Raw genomic sequence first — 26643 nt, forward strand, 5'->3', positions numbered from 1 at the left:
TGCCAAAAGTAATTCTGCATTGTCTTCTTTAAGCTTTAGAGGCGCATTAATCTATTGACAGCTGGCTGGGCTCAACTCTCACGGAGATTTTTGAGATTTAACAGGTGACTCTATCCTGCTACAGCTGATTTTGACACACATGTTTCATCCTGATTGACAGATCGGTGGTGTCAAGAACTTAAACCAGATGAAGAATAGATCATCTTTCCGTCAGTGGTCAGCTTCAAAGAACCCTTCAGGTTCGCTGCCAAAACTCTGTTCTGTTTCTGAGGAAACATGATCCTCACAACCAGACAAAGAGGAGAGGGAGAGGGAGACAGTTGTGAGTCTCAGGACGAGTGCCATCATGAAAACGATCAATACGATCAATACGACCGGCTCTAATCAGGGATTAGTACAGGGAAGTACAGAAAGTGTTGGGTCATCTGCTCCCCTCACCAGAATACATCACATCATGGGAGTACACTTCAAAAATCACCTGAATTTCATGCTTTTTTTGTGTCATCTGCCTGAAACAACGTCACATGATTTGTGACATCATGACTCACATTCAGCCCCGTCTCAACTGAAACACACACACACACACACACACGGACGCAGACTTTGTCAGCCGGAGGATGGCAGACATTTAGTCTGTCACTGGTGCTGTAGAATGTAGGTTAATGCAGGAGACGTGACGCGTGTTTTTCATAGTCGTCGTGCTGCGTGTCTCCACCCTGAACCAGCCAAAGCTGCTGACACGTCACTGTGAATCTGATCGAAGATGACCCAACATGAGACAACATTGACCAAGGCCACTGCGGACACATTTGCATGCACACACACACCATCGTCATACAACACTTTCTATGACTGCCAAATGGAATATGGGTCAGATGCATCCTTTGTGGTACAGCTCTCCAGTTTGAGAGTGATGACTAAAGGCTGTCACAATGTCCCCGCAGCGAGAATGAGGAAATTAAGGCTATTAAATTAATCACACTCAGACATGGACTTTACATCCCAAAGAAAAAAACACAATCTGGTTGTTGGTTGGCCCATATTTTCCAGACACATCCGGACTGATGTGTCCTGATTGGTGGACGCCGTAATGCAGCGGTGGAAAGGACGCTCTGATTGGCTCCGGCTCAGAGGTGTGTGTGAGACGAGGCTGCCGATTGGTCAGCTTTGTGTCGTCTGACGCAGTGCTGCAGTGCTGCGCCGTCTGCAGGTGTTGTGAGTGTGTCAGCGTGTCAGTGTGTGTGTGTGTGTGTGTGTGCGCTCGCTGCAGCAGCCTGCCTGCCCTTCATCAACCAACAGATTTGAGGCTGGTCTCCATAGCAACCATCCTCAAAGCTGGGCTTGTGAACAAAGATAGCTTCCCTCTCGTCCTCCTCGCTTCCTTTTGACCAGCAGTGTGTGACTCCTGTGGCGAGCTCTCTCCGGAGACTGGTGTGCATGTGTGTGTGTGTGTGCACGCACTTTAAGAGGTGCACACGATACTGTGTGTGTGTGTGTGTGTGCGTGTGTGTGCATGTGTGTTTGGATGAGGTGTAATGACCAGTAATCTCATATCAGGGTCTCTTTAAGAGATGCATAATCAGAGAATGGGAGACTGTGTGTGTGTGTGTGTGCACACTTAAAGAGATGCACAAGAGACTGTGTGTGTGTGTGTGTGTGTGTGTGTGTGTGTGTGTGTGAGCGTGTGTGTGTGTGTGTGTGGGTCATGACAGAGCGCCTCCCTTAAAACACAAATTTTACATGTGCAACAATGGAGGCGCCCATCTGGTGGGAAAGATAAACGAAGAGTGAGGAGTTATGCACCACACACACACACACACACACACACACACACCTACACACAGTATGATACACACACACACACACACACACACACACATACTATATCATACTACAGTGTTATTTCTTCAGTGGTTGTTGCAGCGTGTGTCAATAGTTTCCTTCACTTTTGACAGTTCATCTCTGACGCACAATCCATAAAAGCAATCACAATGACGCCGCTCAGCTGTTCACTGTGTGTACAGGACTTGCATAGACAAAGTTCAGCACTAAACTGAAGGTAACAGCCTCCAGCGGCACGTACCACCGAACTAACACACTCAGTTACTACGATTCCAATCGGCGAAGTGCTTCGTGACTTGCTGACAGTGTGAATAGTGATTCAGCTCACGTCCTGAACTCCTCTGGCTCAGCTGCCCTTAAGCTGCTCATGATTTCAGCTCCGGCTCATATAAAGATTAATAGGAGATACATTATTTTTACAGTTTACATTCATTTCAGCCAAAAAGTTTGACAAATGAGGTTGGCGTATCCTGATCAGCAAATAAATCCCCAGTGGAGCGCCTGTGAGTGTTGACTGTCTGTTAATCCCAAAACAAACCTGAATCAACTACTTATGTGAATCCTCTTATTCTGTGCTGCAGTTGGCACCGGATGATGTGAGGAGTTTGCAGAGAAAGCTTATCGATGCTGCTGAGAGAGGCATGCCGTCAATCAATTCATTACAGTTGACTCCTCCCATTTTAGGAGCGTGCAGCGGCTAGTACCTTCTGTACTTGAGTGTTATATTTTGTTGTGTTTGTGTTTTAGCTCAAGGAGAAATGTATAGATCACCGATATCTGCACCCGTTAACATGGCATGTTAAGCTCTGGATGATTTAGAGTTGGATATTTCTGACCGCACCTGAAGGCAGCGTTACATCAGCTCTGCCAACAGTGCCAAAAAAACATCTGCTTCTTCAAATTCAGTCAACAACACCAGGGATACAAAGGCTGTTTGTGTGGAAGCTTTGGAGAAAAAGATCCTCTAGTTAGGAGACCGAAGCACCAAACAGGAATGTCGTTGCTCAGTTTGAACTCAGACCACAAAGACCTTTTAATGTTGTCGTTCTTTGTACTGTAACTCAATTTCAAAATGAGTTTTGTAACTCGGCTATGAGACAGAATAAATATTGTGCAACAGGGACAAGCGAAAAATGTATCAGAACAAGTCTGGTGATTTTATTACCGCGTGATCCCGGAGCTGAGATTACAGTGAAATGAGATTTGTTTGAAGATGTTCTGTCTGGAGATTGGATTTACGCAGACTGCAGGAGAGGAAGAGACAATACCATTGATTAGATTACATTTCTGGGTCAGATTACTACAAACCCACCTGCATGCAGGGAGGCGAATGAGGCACACTGAAGAGTTTTGATGCACACTGGTTATTTGTGTGAGGAAAGACAATTACTTCTGCTTCCTGTCGGTCTGAACTGTCCGGATGGAGCAGAGAAGCAATAAGACAGGCTGCTAGTGAGGAGACTGCTCAGGTCAAACACACCAAATGAAGATGCCATTCAAACACCAAGGTCAAAGGTCAGGGTGAGCCACAGAGCCGGTTCGATGTTTGGCTCGAGGACATCTGCTGACTAAAGTCTGGTCTATAGCTCACACACCAACACGTGCAAGACGGAGCTCTGATCCGAGATCTGCTCATCTTAGAGACTTTGCTCTGCATTAATGATGTGTGGGCTTTAGAGGAGGCGGAGGACTCCACCACCACTCTCACCGTCATCGCCCCCTCTGCCTACAGACACACAGCTGAGCAGCATCTGTGCTGGAGGAAGTAACGACACGCGTGTGGTGTCACCGGGAGAGAAATGGGGTATGAACCGCCGTGTGAGTGTGTTTTGACCAAAAGAGACTAAGTGTGCAGCTGCTGCTGATATGATGACCCCCACCCCCCCTCCCATGCCTCATACACTTGTGTGTATGTGTGTGTGAGTGTGTGCACGCTCATGCACATGCACAGAGAAGACGACCAGTGTGATCTGTTTGGCCTCTTTGTTTATGGAGCCGGGCCTTTCCTGCCCTCTGATGTGCGTGATCGAGCCATGAATAGAGCTCTGTGTGTGGATGTCCTCATGATTCAAATACTGAGTCTATCTGATCAGTGTGTCCGAGAGAGAGAGAGAGGGAGAGAGGGAGAGAGAGAGAGAGGGAGAGAGGGAGAGAGAGAGAGAGGGAGAGAGAGAGAGAGGGAGGGAGAGAGAGAGAGGGGGAGAGAGAGAGAGAGAGAGGGAGAGAGAAATGGTGATATGATGTTATCAGTCGGTGGCAAACAGATCCCCTGCATGTGATTGTTTGTAATGGGTTATCATTACTTTTTGGAGTTTATTTTCACCCTTTCATCACATTCACAGTAATTTGACTAATACAACTTTTAAGAAACAGACTAACAAGGAGCGTAGCGACTAGAGAAGCGTTGTGACGGAGAAGCTTTTGAATAAAAACGACACAACATCAGCAGAGGAAGAGAGAAATAAAAGTCCAGTTCAGCTCCCAGATTTCTGTCCATCTGAGGGGGCGTGGCCATCCGCGCAACGTCACTGATGGTTATATAGGCTGCAGCTGTGGCGGCGGGCTCGCGCTGCTGAGACAGGCAGAGCACTGAGGACCGGTGGCGCGCGCTCATAGACTCCCCTCTCAGCCACTCACACCCCAAACAAAGAGAAGCACGCGAGGCAGCACAGCATCCCACCCTTTCAGCCGCGAGCTCACCAGCAGAACCGACCCCCCCCTCATCCCTCTTTAGACAGAACCGGTCCGGTCCGAGGCTCGAGAGCACAGAACCGACAATGACAACTAACGGCGCGACTAACGGAACCAGCGACATGCTGCAGATCCAGTTCGGTCTGATCAACTGCGGGAACAAGTACCTAACGGCGGAGACCTTCGGCTTCAAAATCAACGCGTGCGCCTCGTCCATGAAGAAGAAGCAGATCTGGACCCTGGAGCAGAGCTGCGACGACTCCAGCGGCAACGTGTTCCACCTCAAGTCACATCTGGGCCGGTACATCGCCGCCGACAAGGACGGGAACGTCACCGGAGAGAGCGAGACCCCGGGCCCGGAGTGCCGGTTCGTCATCACCGCCCACGACGACGGCCGCTGGTCCCTGCAGTCCGAGCCGCACGGCCGCTACCTGGGCGGCACCGAGGACCGGATCATCTGCTTCGCCCAGACCGCCTCCGTGGCGGAGAAATGGAGCGTGCACATCGCCATGCACCCGCAGGTGAACATCTTCAGCATGACGCGCAAGCGGTACGCGCACCTGAGCGGCAAGGCGGACGAGATCGCCATCGACCGGGACGTGCCGTGGGGGGTGGACTCCATGATCACGCTGGTGTTCCGCGAGCAGCGCTACCACCTGCAGACCTCCGACAACCGCTTCCTGAGGAACGACGGCGCGCTGGTCGCCACCGCGGACAAGAGCACGGGCTACACGCTGGAGTTCCGCTCCGGCAAGGTGGCGTTCAGGGACTGTAGCGGCAAGTACCTCGCGCCGTCCGGGCCCTCCGGCACCATGAAGTCCGGCAAGAGCGCGCGCGTGGGCAAGGACGAGCTGTTCGTGCTGGAGCAGAGCCACCCGCAGGTCGTGCTCACCGCCGCCAACGAGAGGAACGTCTCCACCCGGCAAGGTGGGTGTAAAGTGTGTGTGTGTGTGTGTCTGTGTGTGTGTGTTTTGTAGGCCTGGTGGTCCTATGGGTAACCCCCTTGTGAGAGTGTGTTGGTATCTCATCCTCTGGCTGAGGAAGGGTTAAAGTGATGGAATGTCAGAATGCATCCCCCCTGCAGCCCACACACACACACACACACTAAAGGGTAGGATATGGGCATGTTAACGACCTACATGTTCACACACTACACCGGCCTATGTCTGTATTTACACACGCTCAACAATGGCTTGTTTGACCAGAGGCCACATCCCTACGTGTACCAGCACATCCTTAAAAACACCAAAGGCTTGTAATCTGTGGAAGAGCAACCTACTGGAATTAAAATAGGAGCTGATAGAGGCACACTGAGTACTGTGCATGTTAGCTGTACGTGTTTTCAGTGAATTTTACAGACAGGCGACATGAAAAGAGTGCTAACAAAGAAGTGCACGGAGACCTCGGCCCTGTGAACACACACTCGGCGTCGTGTGCTCGTGTGTCATCATTCAAATGTAAAACAGCCTGAAACTGAGCACAAAGCAGAGCGGCTCCACAGTGAGAGGAGAGGACGGATGCAGTTTGAACGCCTTAAAAAAACAGTAAAATGATGTGTAACATCCTTTAATCCAGATGTTTTAGAAGAATAGATACTTGGCTGCTTTAAAAGTGTCTTTTGAAGAGTGAATTTCACTTGATTTAAAATGTAAAACCTTAGTCATCACCAAATAAGTTACCAAACAGAACGCCTATATGCCATGATGGCATGGCAACCCCAAATCCTCATGAACCCTTCAGACACATTCATGGTTCCTCATATAGTTCAGATATGAACTGGTTAATAAAGTTTTCACATTAGATCTGTGTGTGTGTGTGTCTGGTTGTCAGCTGTCAGAGTGGGCAGAGATACAAGCTTGTCCCTCCACCTCCTTCCTTCCTTCCTTTTCATCCCTCCTAACTTTTTCCATCTCTTCCTCGCCCTCAACCCCTTTCACCTTCGCTCACTTTGCCTCCCTCCTTTAAAACATTCATTTTTTCCATCTCTTTCGTCATTTCCTAATGCCCCCCCCCCCCCCCCCCCCCCCCCCCCCCCCCTCCACCCCTGGCTGCTGCTGCTGCTGCTGTGTGTCTGAGTGGCATCCCTCATGTTGACGATTGAACACATTAATCAGAAGCCCTTACATTTAAGGTCCCAGTAATAGTGTGCATCATGCTCTAAAAAGCCTCTTTGAGTCAGCACAGCTCTGACTGTCGGCTGCAATGCATGATGGGAACACACACACAGTGATGCTCTCTAAATCTGTTGAGTGTCTGGTGAAGGTTTAGTAGTTCTGCCTCCTCTTTTCACAAAGTATGACTCTTCTTCTTTCCTTTCATCTTCTGCTCTCTGCCTCCCAGCTTTGTTTACTTGTTCATCCACATGTCTCTCCATCAGCTGTTACTCCTTATTGCCTACACGCTCAGTCTCGGGCACAAAATGGAGGTTTTGAAAGCTGGAGGGTTGAATAACGAGGGTCAAGCCAATGAAATGCTGGCGATTTATAAAAGCGGATCTGTTGGAATTATACGATGACTGAGAGCATGCATTTCACTTTAATAACACCCCGGTGAAATATTAGATTGCTGCCTGTGGGACGTTTTGCCAAAATCAGATTATGACTCGAGTGCCTCCACGGCATCATCCTGATACGTAATACGAGCAATCTGTTGCATGTGCAACCTCGTGTGCATGCATGGTACAAGCAGAACTAGTTAAGACATCAGGGCTGATGTGTTGACTTGAGATATCGGAGCTGCTGTAAGAACATGTTATGTGGGTGCACCACTAATCGGAGGTCAGTGGTCGTACATGATGCCTTGCTCAAGGACACGCGTGTGCAGTTGAAGCCACGTCCTCTTCACCACTCTGCAGCACAAACCTGTTTAAAACGAGCAGGTCTGAATCTTTAGAGGAAGACCACGTCCAACAACTGGATCATTGTGAAGTGGATTAACTGTTGAGGGGAATTAAACTGGCTCCAGATGTTTTTAAACCGACAGCTGCTCTAAAGCTATTTTTCTGGCAGACCTCGGCGAAGATGGCAGCTGAAGCCGAAGCCGGCTTTCACTAGCGACCGTAGGTTCGTGGGTCGGTCCCTAAAGCTGCAAAATGACTTTATTTGGAAGTTTCCACCTCTCTGACTGCTCGTGGTGTTCTCGCTTACTTCACTCAACCTCTTCTGCATCCCAACACCTCGACGATGGAGCTAGTAAATAAAAGAATACAATCCTAACAGATGGGAAGGATTACCACTCTGTAATAAAACCCATGTTGTACAAAAATGGCAGCATTTTCCTTTAAGTAGCTCTAATCGACAATATTAACATACCTCAGTTAACAACCTCAGTTTGGAGTCCAGCTCACCTAACTTGGTTGTAATTTGTGGAAACTCTGAAACTCCGTCAGTGTATTTTATTTCTGTCATCATCGCTTCTTCACTTCCTGACTCACTAATAACTGGAAAAGAGGCCTTTGATGAGCCAACATGTTCACATTACATCACATGTGATGTAATGCTGTGATTTGGGATTCTTTTTTGAATCTCAACCAAGACCATTAAATTATTACGGTATTCATTTAAGCGGAACCACCAGAGATTACATTACAGCACTCTTCTTCTTCTGCTGTCCTCACACTGGTCATTAATCTGACTCTGAGCTGCTGCTCGTTTCCTCACCATAACATCCTCACTCCTCACTCCTCATCCCTAGAACACGGATGATCACAAACTCCCTGAGAGACTTTAACGGCCCTAACGTGGCCCCAGACACGATCATTAGTCCGTTAGCGCGGAGCTCAATGGCCTCATTAAGTGGCCTCTTCTGCCCCTAAAAGTGAGAGTGAAGCCCGAGCGCCGGTTAGTCGGCTAAAGGATGCGAGTCCATTGCATCCGGTCGGCTGCTGGTGTGACCGCTGAGTGCCGGCTGCTCTTTGTAAACGAGGGTCTTCTCTGGGCGAGGAGATGAAAATCCTGTGGTGACGAAAACTAGGTGCTTTAGTTATGTTGCATTAGTTAAATCTACATATCTCTATATTCTGTTAGTCACAACCGGATCCAGACGACTCTGTCTTGGTGCGTTCACTTGTGTGCATAGGCGTCGTTTTTAGAGACGATGGCGGTCAACGTCACAAACGAAGTGTTGGAGAGTGAGTCTTTTGAGCTAGACGCGTCACAAGCTGACGTATAACTGCATAGTTTCTCAATTACGCAAAATATCAGGCGACCGTTTGTTCAGTTTCGGCAACCAAAAGCCGATGCCTAGCTGCCAGTGTGGCGTTCACTTTTAAACGTCTGTGTTGAGCTCTGCTGAGCGAATCGGCTGCTGGCCGTAGCTTCAGATTTACTGCACAGACACGAGTCATCAAACTCTGAACAGTAAAGAGAATGAGCTAATTTCCCAAAATGTCAAACTACTCTTTAACAACTGACCTTTTGCAAGTTTCAGTTAAAACAACCATTTGTTCAGATTACTGCTGGAAACCAGCTCAAAGTGTGCAGCTGATGGTGAGAGCAGGAGACAGAAACTGAGGCGCCATGTTGTGTCTGGCCAGGATTCAGCCCTGACACCCTCTGTGTCCTTCACCCCCCCGCTGGCAGGAAATGAGACACACAACTCCGACCTTGGCTTGTGTGTGTGTGTGTGTGTGTGTGTGTGTGTGTGTGTGTGTGTGTGTGTGTGTGTGTGTGTGTGTGTGTGTGTGTGTGTGTGTGTGTGTGTGTGTGTGTGTGTGTGTGTGTGTGTGTGTGTGTGTGTGTGTGTGTGTGTGTGTGTGTGTTAATCCCTGCAGGATAGAGGGCGACGATTTGCTCCATCTACAGCGCATCAACACACACATTCACCCGACAGGGACGCAATCAGTCCATGCATCCTTGGTAATGTTGACTGTCTGCGACAGCATGTGCATGTTGACACTTTAATGTGTTTATAGGCCCTGTGTGTGTGTGTGTGTGTGTGTGTGTGTTGGGAGCGTGCCAGGGGAGCAGCCTCACGTCGACAGCACCGTGGAGCCTCTCCTCCTTAATGTCGTCTACTTTATTATAGGTTAGACTTCAGTGTGTCGCTCTGCTCTGGGTGTGTCTCCACATTATTCTCCTCTAACTCACAGTCAGACCGTTCTTCAGTCCAGCTTTTTTTGTTCGCTCCACACTGAACACAGAATGAGGTTGAAGTCAATTTACCAACAGATTTGGGGCATCCTCGGGCACAATACTGCATCTCGCATGTCTGACCCCGTTTTTGTTTTGCACTCGTTAGAGGAAATGGGAGTATTACAGTAGTGTGTGTGTTCAGTTTGTACTGTATGAGCAGCGGTGGTACAGTATTCAGTGTGTAGGGTGCTGTCTATATATATATATATATATATATGTGTGTTTGTGTGTGTGTTTGTTTGGATCAGAACAAAGGCTGATGATCTGTCTCCCTGTTTGTGCCCCAGCTGGTCGCCTCCTCGGTCCGGCCTGCTGAACAATAGGACACACACACACACACACACACAACTGCACTTGATACAATCGCGTGCGTTCACAGCAGGCCTCCGGTGCTGGCTCACAGTAACAGAGGCCAACAATCTGTGCCTGCCGCCATCAGGCAGAATGTGGTGGGTGGGGTGGACAGAAAGATAGAGGGCTTGTTTTGGAGCGTGTGTGTGTGTGTTGGGCTCTGTGTTTGGTGTGGTTTGGGTGGATTCTGGATGTGTGGTCACTTCTTCTGATGTGGTTTTCTGAAGAGAGATGCTGAGCGTGTGTGTAAGTGACCCTCTTTCCTCCACCTCCATTAACCCTGTGAGCTGCTCAAAGTGATCAGCATAGACATAACTGGGCATATAGCGCACACATACACACACACACACACACACACACAGACACACACACACACACAGATGAAGCCTGACAGGCAGCCTTGGTCTCTGGGTCACGGCTGAGGCTCTACAGGCCTTGGGGTGAGTGTTTTGTCTCCGTCAGTCTTGTATTTTCATGTTGTGTGTACCCGCCAGTGTTTTTCTTTCCTTGTGATAACTCGGGGCGTGTGCGTGTGCGTGTAGATCAGACACTAAGCCTTTGACTGTAATGGAAAGAGACGAACACTTCCTCTTATCCACCGACAGACTAGTCGGATATCGTACTCATACTCTTCAAAATATTCAGGCATGTAAATGATGTTGTCGAGTAAAAGCCTCTTTGACAGCACTGACAAGACTCGCACACGTGAATTCAAATAAAATACATTTTTGGGGAATAATTTATTCAAACCAGCTCGGTGGAGGAAACGGTGATAATCGGTTCACAGTACAGCATGTAAAACGTGTCTTTTGTTAGTTTCCTGGTTTATTTTCATATAGTGAAATGTTTTCCCGTCGTCTCATGTCAGAGAAACAGGATGATGACTGACTTCAGTGTGTATATATTTGATGTATGTTTTGTACATATTGAGGTTTTGCACAGTCTGAACAAAGGAAAATAGAATAAAAATGATTTTAGGGTGAGGAAGCTCTGTCAGGCCAGAGCGTCTCATTCAACGATAACGATCGATCCCTCTCTCTAATGTACGATAATAATAAGCTCCGACCAGCAGCCGGTTAGCTTAGCATAAAGGGGGAAATGCGCTAAAAATGTAATGATTCCTCTAACAGAGATTCTATTTATATTATATAATACGTTTTTCTTCAAAGCGAGCAAATCACTTTTTAAAACTAAAAACCAGCACTAACGTTGTGCTGCTGATGATCTTAATTGGAGTCAAACCGGTTGATTAATAGACTAACATCTAAAGAACGGATCCTTTAATGTATTACAGGTTTATAATCATGAATAGAACATCAGAGCTGGTTTTTCCTCTGACTTCCTGTAGCATTAAGGAATAAACTAGCTCATGTGGTAGGTGAGTCAGTAGAGGTATAACGTCAGAGCACGTTTACGTCTCTCTGGTGCTTCTGTCCTGAGTGGATGTGTTGGAGGAGAGTTCAGTGGTGTGACTGATGACCCTCTCTGCTCCTCGTGTGTCCTCCTGATGCGTTCCTCCAGTCTGAACTCTCCTTGTCTGCTGCAGCTTCACTTACATTTCATCTTGTTTCACCCCCTCCCCCTCCCCCTCCCCCTCCCCCTCCGCACCATGTGGTTCTCATTATGGTCACTTATATTTTCCTTCTCAATCATCAGTGTGTGTGTGTGTTCATACGTGTGCAGCACCACATATTTCTGCAGAAACTCAATCCTTCCACTGAGGCCGGAGTTAGTTGACTTTAGCGAACGCTCGACAGGAGAGAAGTTTTATGTATTTCTTTCTTTCTTTCTTTCTTCTGTGACGAACTCCTTGCGTAACACTTTTCTGTGACTGTGGTCTTACTTTTTATATGAAGCACAGCTTGTATTGAGACACCGTGTGTTAGGAAGGATGTTGAGAAACTATTGTGGGACTGTCTGGAAGTGTTCGGACTGGAGAGCAGGGCTGAACTTTATGTTTACGTTTGTTAAAAACAAAGCCCTCCTCGGAGTCATTCCTGTTTAGAAATATCCGGCAACAAACATGTCAACGCTATCTCTGTTGGTACAATGTTTAATAACTCTCATTCATGTTTTTCACTGAGATGTTAGCACAATGAGCAACCATTTCATAACACTCCCTTGCTATGCTCCCAAAATTAGTTTTAAACAAAAAGTCCCATCAGCTGAAAAATATCACAACTATAGAACCTGCTTCCAATTTTGACAACATACGATGACATCGTTCATCATCGTGAGCCTTTTTAAGGCCACTTTTCTTCTTTTAATGTATTCAACATTTGAGCCGGTAGTGATGCTGAAGCAGAACAAGAGAAAACTGGAGGAGAGCGTCGCGCATGAACAGAGAGACGGACGGAGAACACATGAGCGCTGGTTTGTTCTCGCAAACACGTCTTTCTTTCTCCCTCTGCACACATTTACACAGACGGTCCAACAGACAGTCCATGTTTCTCTCTGTTCAGCCTCGAGCTATAGGGCCGTCCACGCCATGACCTCATCATATACAATAGCACGCATTGTGCTGCATGAAGTGTGTGTGTGTGTGTGTGTGTGTGTGTGTGTGTGTGTGTGTGTGTGTGTGTGTGTGTGTGTGTGTGTGTGTGTGTGTGTGTGTGTGTGTGTGTGTGTGTGTGTGTGTGTGTGTGTGTGTGTGTGTGTGTGTGTGATGGGAGCGGTACATCTGTATGTATCTGTGTGTGTCTGCATTAGTTGACTCATGTTTGTTTACCTCTTTGTTGCTCTTAAGTGCTTTAGTGGAGTTGATGAGATTTTAATGAGGTCTGCTATTCTGTATACATACAGTCTGGTGTATGGACACACACACACACACACGCACACACAGAGGCCTTTTTGCAACTCACATTAGTAGCGATTACTTTCAGTATTGATTTATCCATTTAGTTATGAACTAAATGTTTTGGCATCATCATTATGAGCATGTTGATGTTGACGGCTGTGCCTAAATACAGACAGAGACAGAGTTCACCACGGCCCCCCTTCAGGAGACTATTAACTCCAATGAAAGAAGTGAGTGAACACAGATTATGACCGATTCTTATCTCTACTAGCTTTCTAATTTTCGTAATGCAGAATATGGCTTTAGCTATGTCAATATCTAATGCTGGCAAAATAATGTATAAATACATTATGCAAATATAACCCAATCTGCTTTCATCCATCAACACGACATTCACAACATACATTTTGTTGTTGCCGGGTTAACTGTGTCTGCTCTCTCTGATGCTTTCTACATTCATTGCAGATGCCAGTGAAGTGAAGATTATTGTGGCCTTGTGGGGTTTTTTTCTGTGTTTAGTGACCGTCCACCATGACGTCTAATACTGTGTGTGTGTGTGTGTGTGTGTGTGTGTGTGTGTGTGTGTGTGAAATCCTTCACTAATCCAAGCTTGTCTGATGTTGCTCATTTAGTGCGTCTGATCCCGACCAGAGGATGTGTGTGGGTGTGTGTTTGAAGCCGTTTATGTGTGTGGGTGTGTCTCTGCATCTGGACTGTTAATGGTCATCCTCTGCGTCTATTTGCAGCCCTCACATGTGCGTTGAGCTAATGTCTGACCCACTAGCCTGTATTTGAACTAAACCCCTCCCTTCCAACCGTCTGACCCCTCTCAGGTATGGACCTGTCAGCCAATCAGGACGAGGAGGGCGACCAGGAGGTGTTCCAGGTGGAGATCTGTCGCGAAAACCGCAAGTGTGCGTTCCGCACCGCCGCTGGGAAATACTGGACCCTGACTGCTAACGGCGGCCTGCAGTGCACCGCCTCCACCAAGTATGCATCACACACACACACACATCACCGCCATGTTGCACGTCTGAAACGTTACAACTCGCCACACCTGCTCCAATCTGTCCGCTCACTAACCTCTCAGCACCAGTGATTGTGTGAGAGAACCTGATACTGGTCCGTCACAGTCTGTAGTCCCCTCCCCAGTAATCTGAGCTGTGTGTGTGTGTGTGTGTGTGTGTGTGTGTGTGGTAAGGGGTGGATGACGTGTGTGGGAGGTGAAGAGTGAGTGAACTCATCTCCTGGCCGTGGCATGTTGTGGGAGACTAAGTGCATTTGTGAGCAACATCAACCTGTAGAAGCCATTTTCTTTTATGTGCAGCGGGTCTGCTCGGCCAGAGTGCTGACTGTTGACCCCTGACCTCTGACCCCTTCACCCTGTGCTCCCTGTGAGGCCCCGGACAGATTCAGAAGTGGAAGCTTAGACTTTTATGACGTCCTTAAGCACTAAGTAGAGCACTTGGCTCCTTTTTTGTTGCGTTTTTTTTTAAAAAGGTCTTTTATTTTGAAAATCAAGTGTTTTTATAGATGGAAGCTTCATATTTACAGCTGTGAGGAACATGCAGTATACAGAGGTGATGCAGAGCACAACACATACCTGATCCAGTGTGAGATTAGTCAGAGGGCCATGTGTCCCGAGTTAACCCTCCATTTGTTTTTTAAAGATAAAACTGAGCAGTGCGCTCTGCAGGAAGTCTACCAAACTCCTCCAGAACATTCTTGACATTTGACTCTCGACCACAAACATCTTCTCTTCCACCATGTTCTCTTTCAGAGCCTTTAGGGAACATTTTGTAGAGCGTTTTAGGTCTTCTCTCATAAAAGATACAGGCCGTATGTGGCAGCTACCCGAGAAAATAACACCCCTGCTCTGTGCCAAGTGAGACGATTAACAAGCTACTTGATTCAACTTAACCAACAACAACAAGAGGAGCTTATCCGTCTACCTTGAGCCGACCGATCCAATTACCCGGCAGTTACTTAAGTTCTGGATTCAACAGCTGGGTGTAGTTTCTTTTCTCAGCAGGTTACACACCCGACACTCACGCGAGTGTGCTACTGGATATCTACCTGCCGTCTCCATTTAATTATCCTCCTCATCCCCCGTGCCTGTGCTTTCTCTCTGCAGGTCAGCTAACTGCTACTTTGACATTGAGTGGCGTGGGAAGAGGCTGACTCTGCGGGCCGCCAACGGGAAATACGTCGCCGCCAAGAAAAACGGCCAGCTAGCGGCCACCATCGACTCTGCCGGTCGGTGAGATTTGTTGATTCAGCCGCTCAGACAATGACTGACTAACTGATTTACCTTTCAGCAGTGATGGGGGGGGGGGGGGTTCCAGTACAGTGCGGGAGTTAAATCACTGCTTTATGTTCCAGTGGATTCTGGGCCTCAAAGGCTTCAGAACTGATTCTGTTCAACTGTTTACTCTTTGGGGATTTAGATGTGTTGCAGTCTTTTTGCTTTGCCTCTTTTTGCCGAGTTGATGCTGAGTTATTTAATTGGAAGCATCATGGGTGTGTGCAGAGTTAGCAAGCTTTAACGTGTTAATTAGTGATCTTTAGAAGACTTGTATTTAATGGACAGAAAGCAAATATACGTACTACTCCTTTAACAACACCAGCTCATGCAGATGTTACGAACAGCTAAGTGAACGCCGTTGCACAGTTTTGCCATTAGAGCAATTTGCTGGCATTGCTTTGAGTCTCGGGTGTCATGTCAGCGATTAGAGGAGACGATGACGTGCTGGTGGATCAAGCTGAAGTTTTCACTTTGTGCTGCAGTTTCTGATGAGGGAGCCGTTTGCTCAGCACAGCTCTTTTTAGGGCACATTTGAAGCCAAGTTGCTTTGCATACATTTTTAATGAGATGTATGAAAACTCTCTGCTCTCAGCTCAAAAACATTGAGCTGCAATACAACTTTGGTAGTTTCATAATTGAGGCCAAAGTGTTGTATTTAAGTCACTAAGCATAGAGTGAAATAAACTGTTGAAGTTGTTGCTTCTTCACAGTAGTTTTTTTACGCATGTTGTGCCCTTTCGTTTGTCTCCAGGCGAGTCCGAGGAGTTTCTCATGAAGCTGATTTAACCGCCCGACTCATCGTGCTGCGCGGGGACCACGGATTCATCGGCTGCAGGAAGGTGACGGGGACGCTGGACTCCAACCGCTCCACCTACGACTACTTCACCCTGGAGTTCAGAGACGGAGCATACAGCCTGCAAGGTCAGTTCAGGTCGCTCGAACTACCGGCGTCTTGCTGAAGGACATGTTGGCTTACTGTGGGGACGTAAACCTGCACATGTGCAGCAGCATTACACAGCCAGCGGAGAGGGACCTCCTGCAGGCATACAAGGGATTAAATCATTATGGATTCATGTTTGGGCCTAAAAGAGGGATTTGATTTGGATAATTTCTCCTCGCCTTCACATTACGCAATTCAAACAAAGCAATTTTAAGCCGCATCTTTTGTTTGCTCATCCATCTTTTTTCACACCCTTCCCCCACATCGATGCCCCCCCCCCCCCCCCCCCCCCCCCCCACACCACACACACACACACACACACACACACACACACACACACACACACACACACACACACACACACACACACACACACACACACACACACACACACACACACACATCTACTCACTCATTTCTCTTAAATCCATCTGCTCTCCTCCCGCAGACTCCACGGGTAAATACTGGATGATCGGTAACGAGCAGGCGGTGGTGAGCAGCAGCGACGCGCCCGTCGACTTCCTGTTCGAGTTCTGCGACTACAACAAGCTGGCGATCCGCCACGCCGCCGACAGCAAGTACCTCCGCGGGGACCACGCCGGCGTGCTGAAGGCCAACGCCGACGACCTGGAGACCGCCACGCTCTGGGAGTACTGAGGGGAGGTGATGAGTAAAGTGTGGCCACGCAGCACAACCCGTCCATACATCCCCCACTCCCCCCTCCCCCCCCTCCTCATATTATATCCTTATGACTTTATATGTTGATGAACTGCACACAGAGAACAGGACGGATAGAAGGAGACCCTCCTTTCCGTCCGTCTATCCCTCCATCTTTTTTCCCAGCTCTGCTCTGCAGCGTTGACCTTTATCTGTTGCCATAGTTAGCGTGGGGCTGTGCACTTTTTTCCTGCTCCGATCTGGTTGGCTGCTCGACCTGTCACTCACTCTCTCCCTCCTCGCCTTAGGATTGGGCCGTCTCCCTCTCCCAGAGCAGAGCAGAGCCACGTTTTAAGAGCCCCTCCCTCGTCTCTATTGTCTGTGTGAGCAGCACACGGTGGCGGTGTTTATGCTATCTGACCTGGTCTGCTAGATCTGCTTCTACCTGATCCAATCTCCCAAAAACAGATCCACCACCGGATAAAACCTGCTTCAGCTGCTTCCTGTTCGCTGGACGCACCGCATGGAGACGGTGGGTCTGTCTTTGGAGCGTTTGCATCGCGTAGACCAGGCCGAGTATGTTTGTGTTCATGAGCTGTGTGATGACTCTGTGATATAACTGGATCTGATGAGAAAGAATATAGAAAATGTAACTTACGGGTTTAACCCCCCCAACCCCTATTCATCTCACCTGTAAAGTACTCTAATGTAACCCTGTTTCCTGTGTTGTTCTCTAGCTGTGTTCTCATTGGACCAAACAGGAAGTAGGAAGTTAAAACGCGTAACCTCCCCCTCCTCCCCCCTCCTCTCCCACGCGCTAAACCTATTGTCCCGAGAACAGTTTAAAGAAATTAAAAATAGAAACGGTGCGGTCACACACTGTGTGTTTACTGCACTCACTCGTCGTACTGGAAGAGAACAGCCCTCCCTGAAACACAGTTAGATTTCTTTTTCTACGTCCGAGGCACAGACATTATCATGGGTACAGTAGTGACATGATTTATAAACCCTTCAACCAAACCTAGACCTCAGCCTTTATCTAGACCGAACCTTTGATACTGGATTAACAAACCGTCATCTCACACACACAGAACTGAGAAAACTGGAACCCGGTGCTACTAACTCATGACATGTTAGCTGTTACGGTCGAGCATCTCTCACTGTCTGGACTAACGGATGGTGATTTTCGGCTGAAAGAGTTTCCCTCAATAACCGTAATCTGCTGCTTCTTTAGTTTTACTTTCTGTTTACGGATCACGATGAGATGTGACCAAACAGTTTCTGCTTTTCTTGGAATTTCTTTTGCGTTCCTGACTCGTCCTTTTAAGGTAGCACGAGTTTAACTTTACTTTTTAAAAAGGCAAAGAAGCAGACTTTGAATTAGTTGTATTATTTCACTGAGATATCTGCTATGCAGTCGTGTAGCACAAAGCCTGTTCCCTAACCCTTCAGCCTTCTCCATAGCACACAGCAGTCCATGTCTACTTTTACAACACGGCAAACATTACCTTGGCCCTAAACTATTGGGCTCTTCCACCCACCATCATCATCATCATCGTCACCATCATCAAGCATTCCTCTGTTGTGAAACCTAAGTATGGTTGTAGCCCCGTGGAATGATACATGATTGTAGCCAGCTCCTCAACACGTCTCTCCAACCTTCTCCCTCTGAAGTTTCGATGAAGGGTTGAGAATAAAAGGAGCCGAGGCTGAGACAAGCGGATGTGGAAGAGTAAACATGTGGTAATGACTGTGCCTTACTCTCCAGTTTCTGGGCAGTAGGAAAATGAAAGATTTAAGAAAAAAAGAATCCACATCTTTGCTTTGTATAACTGGAACTTCTTTTTGTATTATTATTTTGTATCATTTTTTTGATATTGTGGATTAACCTCTCTTGTGCCATTGGTTCACCTGAAATCCAACGACCAATAAAACTGGGATTTGGAACGCTTCTCGTCTGTTTATTTATTTTTCTTCTTGAGGTTCCCTTTATCAAACTACAAAGTAGCCATTTTGTTGGCTGAAATGAGAACTGTCGCTAGCAGATATTATTAGCTGTAGCGAACTAGCTAATTAAGATAACGTTAGTTAGTTATGAGTTAAAATCTCTCGTCTCCAGCTGACTTTTGAACTGTTCCCGTTCTAAAACGAGAACTCTTTAAAGAGCTCTTAAATATGTGCTTGATGGGCACATACACATTATATGGCAGTAAAAGATTGAAGCTAAAGCTACATGTCCCAAACCAAAAGTTAGCATCCTCACTACAGTTGATTATCTTTGTAGATGTTAAATAAAGACGCAGCATTGATCCAGTACTGCAGTGTAGAACTAGTTAGTTCTAGTAATACGCAGTAAGGTTCGATTAAGAAGTTATTCTATTAACACAATCCTGTTCAGTCACTGAGCTCAACGTTTCATACTTGGACAGCAAGAGGTGAGATTTGCGTTTGATCATATTTCACAATAGTACGTTAGCCGGACATGCTAATGTTTGCAGCTCACAGAGTCGAAAACGCACTGTTTAACTCATTCCTCACACTTAAGCTATTGTACTTTTGTTTTTGTGTGGGGGGGGGGGGTAAATGGGTAGACTTGCATAGCGCCTTTCTAATCTTCCAACCCCTCAAAGCTACATGTCATTCACCAACATTCATGAATACATGAATGAATACATACATGAAATAACCTTCTGGGGTTCAGTGTCTTGCCCAAGGGACGGACCGGAGGAGCCGGGGATCGAACCGCCGATCTTCCAATAGCGAGAGGACCCGCTCTCCTCAGCTACAGCAGCTCAGGACGCCTGCATTAAAGATCTTCATACACGGCTTCAACGAGGACCAACCCAAAGCTCGACCAGCCTGCCGTGCATAACTACGGTTTAAACGTTTGATAGCACAAGCTTTTTCATGGAGGCGTTTAGCGAACCATCAACTGAAAAATTAAACGTATTTTGTGCATCACTGTGCACATTTTCCTTGAATACAACGTGACAAGGAGACAAATGACTATAATTTCAAATAAAACTTTGACTCTGCAAAGCGTCTGTGAGGTGGACGAGCTTCAGGGTCTCCGGCTAAATTCTTTGTGTTGTCGCGTGATGATTGTGCACCTACACAACACGATGATGGTCATAGTTCAGCCTTCTCTTGCCCTGCACATTTCATCATTTCATCATTTAATCATTTATTAATCCTGGTGCTCCACACTTGGTCTCCTGCCAGTTTCTGACCACAGCGGCTCCATGTGCTGTCCCACTTAGACACACACACACACACACACACAGACACACATATGTGGAAACACACACATTTTTCCTGTCTCCTGAATAGACCCTTTGTGTTGAAACATTTATTCTATTGCAGTGAAAGGGCAACCCCCCCAAAGATTCTCACACACACAGACATGCATACATTCATTCACACACACACACACACACATATGGACACATTCAGGGCGGTAATGTAATGATGGAGCCTCTAGAGCAGGTCTCTAATCCAACTCCCACCACCCGTCAGGCTTGCAGATCCCAGAGGAACACCCAACATGGCAAAACAAACACTCCCCCCCCCCCCCCTCCACAGGATCTCCTCCCCTCTGCTGCCTCATGTCCCCTTCCCACCTAATCTCTCTCTCTCTCTCTCTCTCTCTCCGCCTGCTTTAACCATCATCCCTCCATCCTCTCTCTCTCCCTCTGCGTTCTCCTCCCTAATCCCCCCCCCCTCCTCTTCTGAACAACTTCTGCTAAAAAGATGAGTCACTCAAAATATGACCCAGATCCCAGAAATGGGTGCAGTGGTTTGTGGGTAAAGTGTGAGGCTGCAGGCAGTGCTGGGCTGCTTGGCCCGTTTTCAGAACAAATGAACGAGGGACAAGGGGGTGGGGGGGTTAAGGGAGGGAGGCTGTGTGCGAAATGGCCGCCGTCTCCTCTCCACCCGAATCTGAGTGCGCCTACACCTCACCCACCGTTACCATGGAAACACCAGCTGCAAGAAGCCGTCTGAATCAAAGAGGCGAGCGAGTGAGTGAGTGTGTGTGTGTGTGTGTGTGTGTGTGTGTGTGTGTGTGTGTGTGTGTGTGTGTGCGTGTGTGTGTGTGTGGCGTCGTCAGGGCCAGAAATGTCAAAAACATTCATTACATCCAAAATGTGGGCTGATGGAGGCCTTGTGTGGTTTGAGTGGGTGGGGGTGTGCAGAGCTGACAGGGGGGTTAGGATGAGGAGCCTAGGGAGCAGGAGGAGGGAGGGAAGGAGGGAAGGAGAGAAGGGGGGGGGGGGGCGTCTGCCTTTGATCAGAAAAGACCTCATCATCGAGGAAACAGCACAAGGCCAAACTCTGCTGAACTACTCCCAATCCTGGTTCCTCTGATATTCCTCCCATCTACTTGACTGCAGAGTGTGTGTGTGTGTGTGTGTGTGTGTGTGTGTGTGTGTGTGTGTGGGTGTGTGTGTGTGTGTGTGTGTGTGTGTGTGTGTGTCTTCTATCTTTCATCTCACCGCCTTTCTACCGGCTCCCCTCGCTCTAATCAAATCTATGTTTTCCCTCACGTGGCCGGGCAGTGAGTCAGTGGGTCAGTGGGTCGGTCAGTAATCTCTTTAGAGGACGTGAAGGATGAGAAGCAGGTTGACCCAGTGTGACAGATCAGCCATCAGAGACTTTCACACATCCACAGTGTGTGGTGTGTCAGCTCTAGGTGTAGACTGGTGGAATTTGGTTGTGATCCAGATGTTAGATTTCCACTGCAAGATGTGATGATTGCTTTTCAGCCAGATCAGTGAAGCCACTGTGATAAAACCTTTAGCATTGTTTTGTCTTTCATGTAACCAGACAGTGTTATTGAGTGTTAGTGGGGAGGCGTCGTAAGAAACACATACATTACAAACCAGGTATATGAAAATAGAAAAATCAATCACGTAGACGATGTGAGAGCATTTTAGTGTTATAAGACCGTAGTGAAACAGCCTACACGTGAGCAGCTGTACTGAGCGGCGCAGCTGCATAAAAGAAATCATTAGAAATATACACACTCATTAAAGATACACACAAACACTAACAAACACAAACAGTGCCGGCGGAGGTGGAGCAGCAAAAGAATCGTCTGGGGAGCAAATGCTGCCAGACACCAGCGGTCCTTGTGGACGAGGCAGCAGAGGGCTTTGATATGCATGTACACACACACACACACACACACACACACACACACACACACACACACACACACACACACACACACACACACACACACTGTGTGACTCCTCTTGGGGTTGTGAAGGTTGTCTCGGTCACCGCAGATGATGCAAAAATGTGTGTGTGTGTGTGTGGACAATGGTACTGTTACAGTCACACTAGCTCTCACAGAAACAGGAAGCTGCTGCAGCAGAGGTGTGTGTGTGTGTGTGTGTGTGTGTGTGTGTGTGTGTGCTTGTCCCTCTCAGGTTTCCCAGGAGATATGCCGGTCATGTCGGGTTCATATTTCCATCTCTACAGACAGAACTGCAGTTCAAATGTGTCTCATAAAAACCCATTCTAGGCATCAGCTACACCAGCTATTCACTGAAATGTATTTGCAGTGGTTTCAATAGAGAACACTGTTATTTTACACTATTCATATCTCGATGAGGCAGTTTAAGGTCAAGGCTGATAAGGCCCGCTTCATACACAATCACAACTAAAGGTGCTTTACTTATTGCATGAAAGATATGCAGCTGAATAACAGAGATAAAACGAAAGACCAACAGCAGAAAGACAACATAAGTTAGGAGTGGGCGATATAGATACAATCCCTTTGTTAGTAAAAGTCATTTTAAATCATAAAATCAATATATATTGTTAAATTCTTGATATATATATATAAAGGAAAGTCAGATTCTGAACTTGCAGGATTATCAGACAGATTAACATACTTCAGCACTTTGATTAAAAAATCATCTAAAAATTCAATTTAGTCAAAAAGCAGACCTGCTCATTGATATGCAACATGCCGGTCTTACAATGCTAGCATGATGGTGAGCGTGTGTGTTTAACATGCTCACCATCTTAGTTTAGTGTGTTAGCATGCTAATGTTTACCAGTAGCACTGAACAGAAAGACAGATGAAGCTGATGAGGATGTTATTCATTTAGCAGGTATCTACTCACCAACCAAAGAAGTGGATGAATGTATTTTTTTTCCTCCAAAGTCATGAGGGTTCATCCTCTGTGTGCCATGAATCTGTGGTGAAGTGAATCTGTGGTGAAGGATACTCGAGGTGACGGCCACTACGCTTGATACGGTACGTGCAATAAAATAATTGCGAGTAAAAAGCCAATACTTTATCAATACATCTGTGAACATGTAAACAAAAGTGAAACCTAATTCAATCAGCCATCGCTGCAATGTTTACAAAAGCGCCGCTAGATTCCACTAAATCTTACACACGGTCCCTTTAAGACCCTAAAAGTGATGTGCATCTCCAGCGAGGGAGCTACAGGTCTCTAACTATAATCTATCTCCATCTAAATGTACATTCATTTTCATTTGTTTGAGCGACAGCATTGCCAGAAACCTCCTTCATTGAGCCTTTATCACGTCCGTTAAGCCAGTCCTTTGTTCTTTCAATTAAATGAGTCATTAGCAGATAATACTCTATAATACTATCCGACTGTAATCCGTGACCCATACGCTCGTCTGGAGGGCCATGGGGGGTTCTTCAAGGACTAGAGAAGAATAAAACCCGCGCTGGCTTATTGAGAAAGGCGTTATTGTTTTCGGGGCTCCAGGCTCATTACGGCGCGTCCTCCTCATGTCGCCGGAGAGCGGCAGTGACAGTGAGGGTCACAGGTTGAGGTCAGCGCTCTCTCAGCGAGGGTGATTACAGTCGGCTGAGCAGCCAGCGCGTTTACGACGGTCATAGGACTCACAAACAATGATACAAACTCTAAACCTATTTTACACATTAGGATAATTGTATTCATCATAGGGAGCGCTACTCAGCCTGTATAAACAGCTGACAGTAATGTCAACAATAGTCTGCCGTGGCTTTTGTAACCCACTGCTGGGTGAGTACACCTGGCAGATGAACAGCTAAACAAACGCAACATTTACACGGATATGAGAAATAAAAAATGGGCCTTTTAAACCAAAGAGAGTTGTCCTTTAAAGCTTGGTTTCATGATCACCTTTAAGTCGTTGTGAGTAATTGTCCTGATGTCAGTCTGGTGACCGTAGGGCATTGGTCAAAGTCAACTGTTTGAGTTCAGATCAGATGGAGGTCTGGTCTGTCCCAGACACTCTCTACATTGTGTGTTTGTGTCGGTACCAATCCGGCTGGTGCGATCCTCCCACAGAGCAGGTGTAGTTCATCCAGCTGTGTCAGAGGGAATCGTAGATCCGGGTCTCTGGAAATGAAGCCGGGAGGCTCGCCATCAACGGGACTCGTTGGATCTTCTTCACTGGATCTCCTCACTCAATTAAAGACCTGAAATGAAACAGGCTTATAGTATGTATGTATTTTTGTTTAACAAAATATACTTAGCATATATTGTCACAATACAAATATCAGGCTGAGCTGAGCCAATATCAGAGTAAGCAATAAAACACTTACACATTAAATCTACAAACCTTAATCTAAAGCAAAATTTTATTTTTGTAGAAAAACGTGACCTTTTTCACCAATTAACGCTAAGTAAACACAATCATTTTTAACAAATACTCTTAGAGCAGTAACAGTAAAACTACTTAGTTCACTATTTCTTATAACTTATCACTAGCATCATGAGTAAGTGCTCAACATTAGCATGTTTTGTCCTTTAGTAACATGGTGAATATTACCATGAAACTTATACTTTAAACATGTCAAATACATTTACATTTAGGTGCTTCATATTCACAAACCACTAGAACTAATCTTTACATGTAACTTAAATAACTTCATCGCTAGCACACAACATAACTAGCTTAGCACAGTAGCAGTGAGAAGCTAACGTTAGCTTACAGAGGAGATGAAATTTAATTATTCTGGTGTCTTCTGGCTTTAGCTGTGAAACGGTTTCATTTTCATCTGATAACGACTTTAATAACTGTTTTAAATTAGTTCCTTTTCTTACTGAAGCTCAATGGTGTCACGTGGAGCCGCTACTTCCGGCTCAAGATGGCGACCCGGACTCCGTCTCGCGCTCCGAAACTGCACTGCAAAACTTCCGGTTGGTTTTAATAAGGTGGGGATAAATGAAACAAAATATACGTCATATACTAAGTTATCACACCTGTATTGTATCACAACATAAATACAAGCATTCAGTTAAAACTTAGGTTAATAGTTAAATTGTTTATAACTGTATTTATTTATATTTAACCTGTTGTTCTTCTTATATACTGTCTGATGTGGTTATATCTGTTATGCTTGCATGGAAATGTTAATTATTTTCACAGTGAGGGTATGAAAGACATTTGTGTTGCACTCTGGGACGTGTGGGGTCCAGTGCTTGTGGAGGACTAAAGAAAGGTCAAGACATCACAGCCTTTGACCATCCTTTTCCTTTCAGCCATACGAGCAGCGTGGTTGAAGATGCTGGTCCATCTGTCGGTACACCACTTTGATCCAGACTGAGATACGTCAACGACTACCAGGCGGATTGGCATGAAGATGGTTCATTCATGTTCCCCACGGGATGAACTGTCTGGAACAATCTGCCTGAGGATCTGAAAGCTGCTGGAAGTGTTAAAATAATTAAACGTAAACTTAAAACCTACTTATTCAGCCAGGTCTGAACCTATTTTTTAACATTAGAGATATCTTAGTATTTTATTTTATCTATCTATATTTGTACTTTATTTTAGACACTTATTTCATTGTATCTAATGTTAAAAAAGTATTCTATTTTATTGTTATTATATTTATACCTTATTCTATTGTATTTAACTTGTATAATTTTATTCTATTTGATCAAACCTAGATTTTATGTCATGCTGTTTCACTCGTGCACATTGGTCTCAAATGATCAAACTGCTGAATTGCTTTTGTCTCTTCTGTTGTTTTCACGGTCAGTCACCTGTGAAGCTTTTTGAACTGCACCAACCAGTATGAAAGGTGCTTTACAAACAAAAGGTTGAATGATGGATGTTAGTACTCTGACTGTCAGCAGACATTAACATCTAAAGCACTGCTGTGTCTCAGTGAAGCTTCACACAGACTCTTGTTAAATCTGTTCCTCGCAAATCCCAAAAGAATATCTTCTGGTGTCATAGTAGTTGGAGGAACAAGCATCCATTTTCTATCTTCAGAGGCCATTAACTGTTTTTATTTCCACATCTTTCAGTCACGTAGCTTCAGTTAACGCTGTGCATGGGTTTAGAATTGATTTTAGAATACAGACGTTCACAGTGATAAACTGCTATGGACTCTATGGAAGACCCAACATGTCCTCGTGTGTCTTTGTTGAATACAACACACATCATTTCATCCATGACGGCTTGGCTGGTGTTAGAAGATGCTGAATACGATTAAAGTCTAATTCTGGCTCTCATACAAACACAGTCTGTCTCTCACCGGCCATGACTAAAACCATTAGGACCCCTGGGCTATAACGGAGGTTTGCTGTGCTACTTTCATAGTCTGCATGCAGAAACGAGAGGCTGCGAGTGTGTGTGTGTGTGTGTAGTAAAATGATTCGTCACACTCACAGCACACTTGGCTGAACAAAGAAGTCCACTCTCTAGGTAACATCACAAAGCCCGGATGTTGCAACGCCATGATTGGTGGAAAGCACACGCTCTGTCATGTGATTGGTGCATAGCCCGGGGGGCTCAGTTATCATGAGTCAGCCCCTTTTTCTGCACGAGACAAGGGAGGAGGGGGAGAGAGACTAAACGGTATATATATATATATATGAGAGAGAGAGAGAAACCTGTAATGGAGGCAAAGTTTAAACATGTATGAAGCAAAAACTCATAG

General features: G+C 46.2%; 1 protein-coding gene across 1 annotated transcript; it reads left to right on the forward strand.

Annotated features, from left to right (window-relative positions):
• The first annotated feature begins 4434 nt into the window (after positions 1-4434).
• fscn1a (fascin actin-bundling protein 1a) lies at positions 4435-18666 on the forward strand. Its single transcript, XM_079177958.1, is given in 6 exon segments — positions 4435-5460; positions 13647-13803; positions 14948-15069; positions 15870-15901; positions 15904-16039; positions 16507-18666. Coding segments are annotated over 6 exon segments (1497 nt in total). The 5' UTR covers positions 4435-4619; the 3' UTR covers positions 16716-18666.
• The last annotated feature ends 7977 nt before the right edge of the window (positions 18667-26643 follow it).

Source organism: Pholis gunnellus, assembly GCF_910591455.1.
Source record: "Pholis gunnellus genome assembly, chromosome: 17".
Classification (NCBI taxonomy): domain Eukaryota; kingdom Metazoa; phylum Chordata; class Actinopteri; order Perciformes; family Pholidae; genus Pholis; species Pholis gunnellus.